The following is a 10,542-nucleotide window of genomic DNA, read 5'->3' on the forward strand; positions in this document are numbered from 1 at the left end:
TTCACATTTTGGAGCACTGGGTTGAAGTCTGGTCCCTCTTTCCCTGTGGAGATATAAACAATACCCTCCCCTTGGGTGGGTTAGTGCCCTGTGCCTCCACTACCCATTTCTTTATTATTATTTTTTTTCCCTTTCCCCACCTCATTTTTAGTTGTCTACCATGTGTATCCCTGTATTTGATCTGGTCCCTGACATATTACCTGGTCCTCACCCCAGGAATGTTTGTATACAGTAGCTTTTTCCCTGTGCCCCTTTTGCATTTTTTTTAAAGCTTACCTCAGTGGACTCATTTTGTACTTGTCCTTTTGTGCTTGACTTACTTCGCTTAGCATGATTTCTTCCAGTTCTTCCCATGCAGCGATGTGCTTCATACGTTCATCACTCCTTTTTAGCGATGCGTAGTACTCCATTGTCTGTAAATACCACAGTTTTTTAATCCACTCATCAGTTGATGGGTATTTGGGTTGCTTCCAACTCCTTGCAAGTGTGAACTGTGTCGCAATGAACATTGGAGCACTGCATTTGTTTCTTAGGGCTTGTTGTTGTGTCCTGTCAAGATGATTTCAACTCGTAGTCATCCTATCTGATAGAACTGAGCTGCCCAGAGTTTTCCCGGCTGTAATTGCGAAAGGTGGCGATCCCCAGGTCTTGTCTCCCGGGGCCATGCCCGTGGGTTTGAAGCACTGACTGTGTAGTTCACAGTTGAGTGCATAACCGTGGAAGCTCCGGGGCTGCTCTCAGAAAAGATCTCAAACTGGATGGATGGAAACAACAGAAATGTGTTCTCTTGTCCCTCTGCAGGTAGAGGTTTGAAATCAGGTCTTGGCTGGGCCATGCTCTCCCTGCAGCTGTTGCTGCCTGTCTCTTCCTTTCTGAGGCTGCTGGCAATCTTTGGCTTTCCTTGGCTTATAGCTACATCATTCCAACCCTGTCTCCATTGTGGCATGGTATTCTCCCTGAGAGTCTGTATCTCTTTGTATAAGAACACCAGACATATTGTATTTAGGCCTATCCTAATTCCATAAGACTTCATGTTGATGAAATATGCAAAGACTTCATTTCCAAACAAGATTACCTTCACAGGGGCGGGGTTTAGGACTTCAACATACCTTTTGGGGGGGTGGACAGAAACAATCTACAACAGTCACCCTTGTATCACATCTCTCTCAAAGTTTTCTGGATTTATTTCTCATACTAAGTGCTTCCTGTGACAAAGCCACATATCATAAATTTTAGAATGGCATTTAGAAAACCATATAGAAGAGGATCACCAGTCCTCCAATATGAATCTCATTTTCTTGACAAATAGATTAATTTATACAGTTGTCTTAAATTTTCCATTTGTTCAATCAATATTTATTCAATGATCAGGATGTTGCCACCACTCTTCTAAATGATGAACAGGCAGCAATGAAAGAAGGAGACATGGTTCTTGCCCTTGTGGGGCTTATATTCTAGCAAGGAGAAAAGAAATCTGCAGCTTCTAAAAAAATCACACACACACACCAGAACCCAAACAAAACACCTTTCTCTACTATCAAGTCAATTCTGGCTCATAGGGATTTTACTTAGGGTTTCTGAGCCTGTAAATCTTTATGGGAGTAGATAGCCTCATCTTTCTCCCATGGAGTGGTCGGTGGGTTTGAACTGCTGACCCTGAAGTTAGCAGCCCTATACATAACCCACTACACCACCAGACATAACCCACTATACCACCAGTGGTACACTACATGTGTGTATATATTTTTGTCAGCATATGTACTTTTTTATTGTGTGTGTGTGTGTGTGTGTGTGTACACACACACACACACACACACATGCACACACAGCCATGCATTAATTAATGCTTGAACTGTCACCTGTACAATAGGTCATTACATGATTTGGACATTATGAAAACATCATATTATATGCAAATAGTCCCTGGATTGTGAACAAGTTCCATTCTTGGTGTCTTTTTTTTTCCCTTTTAAGCATTTTATTGGGGGCTTGTACAATGCTTATCACAATCCATACATACATCCATTGTGCCAAGCACATTTGTGCATTTGTTGCCATCATCATTCTAAAACCATTTTCTTTCTTTTTTTTAATTTTCTTTCTACTTAAGCCCTTGGTATCAGCTCCCCATTGCCCCTCTCCCCCTCTATTCCCCCCACCTATGAACCCTTGATAATTCATAAATTATTATTTTGTCATATCTTACACTGTTTGACATCTCCCTTCTCCCACTTTTCTGTCTTTAAATCACACCTGCACATAAGTTAGAACAGTTGGGTTGTGTTCCTAGCTATTATCAGTTAGTCAGAAGTTTGACTGGGGAGATAGTATGCAAAGAGGCTAGAGAAGGTTTGTGGAAGTTTTCCATTATCTTTTCAGTGGGATTTAAAAATTTTTACATTTTATCAGTTTCATTAGCATATCATATTTCACATATAATTAAATAGTTTAAATAAGATTAAAAAGAGTAGTGTAATTCTCACCTCAATTGGTTTTAGAAGATTTCCTTCATTTTTGTATTCATTATTAGCTTCCCATTTTCCCCAAACCTCACTGGTATAAGCCTAAGAAATTATTAGTCCAGTTACTGCCTCTCTATAGATTTACCTATCCTGAATTTCATACAAAGAAAAACACACCCAAAAAACCCTCAACAACAATAACCAAATAAAACACACAAAAAGCCTCAATAGAACAAAAAGCAGAAAGTAATAAAACTAGAACAAAACTGAAACAGGTCAAAAGGGAGAACCAATGATAAGATGTTAAGTTTTCACCTACCTGCATCTGCATTCGTCCATTTCCCAATGTACTCTGTCAGCAAAGCTAGTCCCACTCCTCCTCAATAGTCAGAGGATATTCTCTGTAGGCTTAATTCTAGTAGGGACCCTCCAAGGAATTTCGGGCTTTCGCTGTCATTCATGTGGTTGTTGTTAGGTGCCACCAAGTCCGTTCTAACTCCTAACAACTCTATGTACCACAGAATGCAACATTGCCTGGTCCTGCACCATCCTCACTATTATTCTTACGTTTCATCCCATTGCTGCAGCCACTGTGATGATCCATTTTGTTGGGTACTTTCATCTTTTTGCTCTGCCTGTAAATGATGTCCTTCTCCAGGGACTGGTCTCTCCCAACAGCATGTCCAACGTACATAAGATGAAGTCTCGACACCCTTGCCTCTAAGGGGCGTTCGGGCTGTACTTCTTCCGAGACAGATTCGTTAGTTCTTTTGGCAGTCTGTAGTACTTTCTTTCTTTTTCCCCCCGTAGTACTTTCGATATTCTTCCCCAGCACCATAATACAAATCCATCAATTCTCCTGTCTTCCTCACTCAGTGTCCAACTTTGCATGCATATGAGGCAATTGAAAATACAATGGTTTGGATCATGTGCACCTTAGTCCTCAAAGCAAGCTCATTGCTTTTCAACACTTTAAAGAGATCTTGTGCAGCAGATTTGCCCAGTGCAATGTGTCACCTGATCTCGTGACTGCAGCTTCCATGAATTTTGATTATGGACGCAAGCAAGATGAAATCCTTGACAGCTTTGATCTTTTCTCCATTTATCATGATGTTGCCATTGGTCCAGTTATGAGGATTTTGGTCTTCTTTGCATGGAGTTGTAATCTGTACTGAAGGCTACAATCCTTGATCTACATGATCTTCATCAGCAAGTGCTTCAAGTCCTCCTGATTTTCAGTAAGCAAGGTTGTGTCATCTGTATATCACACACTGTTAATAAGGCTTCCTTGGATCCTGATGCTGCATTCTTCTTCATAGAATCCCCTTTCTCTGATGATTTGCTCAGCATAAAGACTGAATAAGTATGGTGAGAGGATACTACCTTTTCGCGCGGCTTTCCTGATTTTTTTTTTTTTAAATATGGAATGCTTCACGAATTTGCGTGTCATCCTTGCGCAGGGGCCATGCTAATCTTCTCTGTATCGTTCCAATTTTAGTATATGTGCTGCCGAAGCGAGCACCACCTTTCCTGATTTTAAACCACACAGTGTACCCTTGTCTTATTCACACAAGGGCCTTACCCATGTACAGGTTCTTCATGAGCACAATTAGAGGTTCTGGAATTCCCATTCTTCTCAAGGCCATCCATAGTACTTTATGATCCACATCACTGAATACATTGCATAGTTAGTGCCATTCATAGCCTTCTGCAAAGCAGGTGCTCAGAATTTGAACTTTAATGCAGTCCTGTCTTGGATTTTATTATTTATAATCCTTGGATCACATGGGTTGCTGTGTTTCTTCTGTGTGGATTTAGCTGACACCTCACTTAGATGGCTGCTTGTTTTAAAACAAGCCTTTATGCTATTCTTTCTGACAGCTGGCCATTATCTGATTTCTTCACCACTCTTTACTACAACGCCCTTATCTTCAGCGATCTCTTCATGAGAGCAAGTAGAGCCACATCATAAGAATTAGTTAGGTTATTAGGGCTATGATTAAGTGCGAGCTCAAAAGCCATTCATATAGCTATGATTTTTCGAAGTCCTTGGTTCTGTGGAATTCCTGAAGCCCCCTTGTATAGTGAGCCTTTCTATGCATAAAAAATGGTAAAGAAACTCCTCCAGATAGACTCAAATATCTTCAAAATACAGAAATAACAATGGTGCTTTGATGTATGTAGCAAAGTAGCATCCTTTTGTTATTATCAACCATTGTATGTACCTTAAAATTTTAATATAACAGGCTTCGTGGAGATTGAGACCATGGATATACAGGAGGTCGGATGTTGCTCAAACAGAAGTCATGCAGCATATTACTATCTATCTCTATAGTAGTTCTAAACAACCAGCCAGCTCCACAGGAGAAAGAGAGGGCTTTTCTACTCTGGTAAAGACAGTTTGAAAACCCACAGCAGCACTTCTACCCTGTCCTTTGGGTCGCTAGGAGTCAGAATTAGCTCGATGACTATGAGTTCTGAGCGTTTATCATCTATCTGTATTTAGTAGTAATTTCAGTAGTAATAAGTTCCGTGCAAGATAAGAAGATAGAGATGAAAGGAGATGGGTCAGTAGTGTGGCTCTGTCCAAATATAACAACTAGGGAACACCTTCTGAAGAGGTGTCATTTGATCAGAGACGGAAGGAAGAGGTAAAACAAACAAACCAATATGGAGCATAGAACAGTTGGGATAAACTGTAGTCCCTATTTTGGGGGCACTTTAATTGGGGTATAGCTTTGGGTGCCCTAAGTCAGCAGGCGGGAATATCTTTTAAGACTGGAATGGGCAGAAGAGATAGTTAGATGGGTTTCAGAAAAAGTGTGAAGAAAGGGTCCTATGCAAGCACCACATTACATACAGCTTTATTTTAATTTTTATTTTAATGTCATCTTTCTTCTCTCTTCCCACAGCTCACTAAGAAGACTCAGACTTATACCTTCACCATTAGCCAAAGTGTGCTGGTCACCAACCTGAAACCAGCAGCGATAAAAATCTATGACTACTACTTACCAGGTAAGGGCTGCTGAACTTTTACCCGAATCTCCCTCCATATCCCTGCCTCATTCTTCATGGCACCTTGTCAAGTTTACAAATGCTTCTTCCCAACAAACAGCATAGACTTACATGATGTAGTCCTAATGTTTTCATTCAGTTCCATGCCATTTTTACAAGAGTCTTCTACCCTAGAGACATTTTGCATACTGTAGCCCATGAGTGAGAAAAAAAACCACACTGTGGACCAATGTTTCTCTAATATTTGAATATTATTATTCTCCAATATTATGTTAATATCCTTCATGGTTTTGCTGCAATGAAGAACTGATGGGATCATTTCATTTTTTAATTTGCCACAAGTATGCGCATGTGAGTGATTGGAACTTTACATCTGAATATGCCACACCCTATAGGGGTCCTCTGTAAAGGGCTACGGTAGGGTTTCTCTCTGAATGAAGGAAGCCCTCAATGTGATCATGTGCACTGTTGCATTTTACAGATGAGCAAGCGACAATTCAGTATTCTGATCCCTGTGAATGAGGTGAGCTTGACAGAAACAGGGTGGAGGCTGTGGCTGGGGGTGGGTGTGGGTGGGGGAGGGGGCTGTCTTGGGTGTGGAGGTGTGGGGCCCCAACACTCGAACAGGTCCTCAGGAGTGACTTTGCAATGGTGGAAAATACTAGAGACAGACAGACAGCGGGCACAGGGCTCCTCATCCCTATGTCAGGACTGAGAGGGTGAATGGTGCCAATGGGTATATAGAAGGGGGCTTACAGATCTTTCATAAGGCATACACGTCATATGGTGAACATGTTACACAGTTAATGGGTAATGTCGTAAGTGGGCAACATAATGAACAATGAACAACCTGGCATCTTGACCTAGTGTTAGTCTACCTCGGATGCCCCTGAGACCTCCCCAGGGGAGCAATCTGTGATCAGTAGCAGCAAGAGATGTCAGAAGAGGTTTTCTACATTTTATGGTGGGTTGGGCTATAGAACCTGACTGCTCTTATCTACAGATAACCTCCATTTCCCCCCTAATTATTTATAGATAATATACCTTCGTTACATGAAAATACGAAGATTAAAAGCAGTGGTTACCTGATTTTGCACACTTGAGAAATAGCACTACTCATGACCTCACGATGCCTTGATGAAACTCTTTTCTATATTCCCTGGCCTTTCTTAAAGGGAGAAGCCCTCTCCAAGTGTGAGGACCTCCTGAATATCTTCTTTTGTTTCAGGATGGAATCTGGAGAGATACAAATAAATCCTCTGTGTCATTACTAAGTGATGTAGCATTCTTTCAACTCTTCAAAGCACATATTCAATCTAATTTGATTTCTCTGATTGACAAAGGAGCAGACTTGAACCTCAGCTGCTTCATTCAACTGCAGATGCACTGATGCGCAAGCGGTGGGGAAGCCGGAACAGGGACAATCACTCAAAGGGAGAACTTGAGAGGGAGTTCATGCGGGAGGGAGGTGTGGGATAGCCATAGGGCCAGCCCTTCAGGGGTGCTGATAAAGAGCCCTCCAGGAAAGTAAGACTGTCTTCTTCAAGGTTATGTCTGAGGGAAGATGTGACTTAGGGCTTTTACTCTAGGCGAAATAAATGAATTTGGTTCAGAAAGGAAACACCTTTCACCTTGTTCTATGATGAGGTATGTCAATCCTGGGGATTCTGTTTAAAGATGCTGGTCATTCTTGAACAAAAACTCACAATGTTGGCTTGGCTTTAGACCCTTGATCCAGATCTCTCCCAGAATCATGCTGAGGCTAGGGGTCAGTGGACCAGTCAACAAGCTGGCAACTTTGACTCCTGCTGACCCATGGGTGTCTGGTGGAAGTGCTTGCCACTGGGTTTTCAGTGGCTGGTTTTTCAGAAGTACATCACCAGAGCTTTGTGCCCAAGTGTCTCCAGGGGGACTCAGACCTCCAGCCCTTGAGTGAGCTGTAGAGGGTGTGGACCGTCTGCGCCACCCAGCACTCTGTGAATCAGAGTTGAGAATGCTAATTAAGGGGGCTCTGTTCCACCAGCTGGAGAGTGGAGGGCAAACAGTGGGCTTCCACTTCTCTACTTCCCAGCTGTCAGCTCCCCTCAGCCTTTCTCTACCTTTGTGTAAGCCCTTGGAGGGATGTGTTGGTTTTGTAAACAGAGGTTAGGGATTAAAAAGATTCTGGGGGAAAGAAGAGTTTGTTTAAACAGAGAAGAATCACTGGGCAGTGGCACCTTTCTATCCTAGATATCTGCCCTCTAATTGCTCCCCTGGATCTTAAAGTCTGATGGAAAGAATCCACTGCCATCCAGTCGATTCCCACCCATCGGGATCCGGTAGGACAGAGTAGACCTGCACCTCAGACTGTCCGCAGAGGCTGAGAGACACACTCACCTTTCTCCCTCAGCATGGCTGCTGGGTTTGAACCCGATCTTGTAGTTAGCAGGCCTGGGCTTAATCCACAGTGCCATTGAGGTGCCAACAGGGAAAAATCAGTCCACTCTGAAGAGATTATTTCCCTAAAACCAGACCTGTATTTGCACATTCCCCGTCTCCTCCACCCTCCAGGCTCTGATTGATACTGCTTATTGTGGTTAGTTGCCCTCTGGTGGATTCCTACTCTTCCCAGAAGTTCTCAGAGTAGGGAGAGATGGGTGGGCAAGATACTCATAGGAGGTCATCCACATGCCCACCTTAGCTCTCCACATCTGGGGAACAGAACAGAGACGATCCTGGAAAAAAGGAAGTCTGGCATGAACGTGCCCCAAAGTTTCACACACACACACACACACCCCTCTACTTATATTGCTTAGCTCACTGAAATGTAAGCATTGTGCTTTATTGAGAAGCAGGGTTATTTGAAGAATTAAGTGGCATTGAGCTTAATGTGAGTGTTACAGAACTTACTAGAGGTAACCCCTAAAGAGCAGAATTTTTTCCCTAAGCTATGTATGTATTTAAATTTTTTAACAAAACAACCTATCACCTTCAAAGTACTCTCTATTACACTTAATACATTTTTCAAATCTACGATTCCATTCTTGGAAACATTTTTTCAAACTCATCTATTTGGATGGCTGACAACACCTCCCTCATTTTTTTCTTTGCCTCTACTAAGTCATTAAATCCTGTCATGCCCCTCTTCATTTGCAGAAACAAAAAGAAGCCACACAGAGTGAGGTCAGGTGAGTCAGGTGTGTGGGGCAAAAGAGGCATGCTGATTGGGGCCCAAAACTGGTGCACTGAGATGGATGCGTGAGCAGGTGCATTGTTGGGGTGACAAAATCAGTCCCCCATCTGCCACAAATCATGCCTTTTTTTGTCACACACTGTTCCCCAATCTTTTCAGAACCGCTAAATAGATAGCTTGATTAACAGTCTGACCTGGTGGCACAAATGAGTATCATCTTGATCTTTGATTTTACTTGACCAGCTTTTTTTTTGGCAAGGTGGTGGTGGTGTCTTCCACTGGCTTGATTGATGTTTGCTTTTGGAGTGGTAAGAATAGCACCATGAAATATATGAAAGAATTAGGAGGCAAAAGACATTTATAGAGGTATAAACATTGGCATGTACCTATGTAAATATATTAATGTATAACAATAGAGATATCGATCTATGTACATAAGTATTAAGGTAGCAGATGGACATTGGGCCCCTACTCAAGTACTCCCTTATGCAAGGACACTTTATTCTAATAACCTGGCATTCTGTGATGCTCACCTGCCTGACATGATGGCAGAAGACAAAATGGGTGCATAAGCTAACATGGTGAAGAAAGCTGATGGTGCTTGGCTATTACAAGACATAGCATCTGGGTTCTTAAAGGACTGAAGTTAAACAAACAGCCATCTAGCAAGGAAGCAATAAAGCCCACATGGAAGAAGCACACACCAATCTATGTGATCAAGAGATGTCGGTGGGATCAGGTATAAGGGATCAGAAGATCCAAACAAACAACCATTTTGATGGGAACAAGGGGGGTCGGAATGAAGACCCAAAGTCCATCTGTAGACAATTGGACATCCTTTCACAGAAGGGTCACAAGGAAGGGACAAGCCAGCCAGGGTGCAGTAGCACCAATTAAACCCACATTACTCTTGTTCTTTCATGCTTCCTCTGACCCCCACTATCATGACCCCAGTTCTGCTTTACAAATCGGGCTAGACCAGAGCACGTACACAGGTACAGATAAAAGCTCTTGACACACAGAATCCAAGACAATAAGGAGAGTAGTGATACCATGAAAGTAGGGGGAAGGTGGGGTAGAAAGGGGGAACTGATCACAATGATTAACATACAACACACACACACCCACACACACCCCCCAGGAGGATGAACAACAGAAACATGGGTGAAGGAGACAGTGGATGGTGTAAAATATGAAAATAAAAATAATGCATCAATTATCAAGGGTTTACAAGAGTGGGAAGGTAAAAAGGAAAAAAGAGGAGCTGATATCAAGGGCTCAAGTGGAAAGAAAATGTGCTTTGGAAATGATGAAGGCAACATATGCACAAATGTGCTAGATACAATTGATGTATTGATTGTTATAAGAGCTGTAAGAGCCCCAATGAAATGATTTATTAAAATAACAACAACCAAAAAAGAATAGCACTATATCTCATCACCAGTAATGACCATAGAAAAAAAGTCTGGGTTGCTTTGGAGCTGTTCTTTCAAAGCACAGCATCTTTCCATTCGACGCTTTTTTCCTGCTCAGTCAGAACCAAGGCACAAATTTCTCATTGATCCTTCTCATTCCCAAATCTTCCATTAAAATTTGCTGAACCAAGCTCCAAGATAATCCGGATAACTTCCCCATCTCTTCAATGGTCCGTCACCTGTCTTTGAGCACAAGTGCATGAATTTTGTCAACATTTTTGTCTATTCAGGAAGTTGACAGATGTCCACAAGAGATTTTTCATCAATCTACATTTCACCTTTTTTGAAATGAGAAAACTACTCATACACTTGAGTTTTTCCCATAGTGGATCCTAAACTGTGTTCAACATCACAACAGTTTCTGCAGCATTTTTCCCGAGTAGGAAACAAAATTTCACAGACACACACTGTTCTCTTA

At 42.1% G+C, this 10,542-nt stretch overlaps 1 protein-coding gene and 1 non-coding gene across 2 annotated transcripts in view; one reads left to right on the top strand and one right to left on the bottom strand.

Moving 5' to 3' along the window:
• The window catches only part of A2ML1 (alpha-2-macroglobulin like 1), a 91,553-nt gene extending 84,857 nt beyond the window's left edge, over positions 1-6,696 (top strand). Inside the window, exons 35-37 of the mRNA XM_045290516.1 lie at positions 5,375-5,477; positions 5,959-6,000; positions 6,513-6,696. Coding sequence (XP_045146451.1) covers positions 5,375-5,477; positions 5,959-5,999 — 144 coding nt within the window. The 3' untranslated portion in view covers position 6,000; positions 6,513-6,696. The remainder of the gene's footprint in view (positions 1-5,374; positions 5,478-5,958; positions 6,001-6,512) is intronic.
• On the bottom strand, positions 3,878-3,984 carry LOC115869711. The gene has a single exon (XR_004046340.1). It is a non-coding gene; the product is annotated as a U6 spliceosomal RNA (small nuclear RNA).
• Positions 6,697-10,542: the final 3,846 nt, after the last annotated feature.

Source organism: Echinops telfairi, unplaced genomic scaffold (assembly GCF_000313985.2).
Source record: "Echinops telfairi isolate 266 unplaced genomic scaffold, ASM31398v2 ScPeMD7_40;HRSCAF=151, whole genome shotgun sequence".
NCBI classification, from domain to species: domain Eukaryota; kingdom Metazoa; phylum Chordata; class Mammalia; order Afrosoricida; family Tenrecidae; genus Echinops; species Echinops telfairi.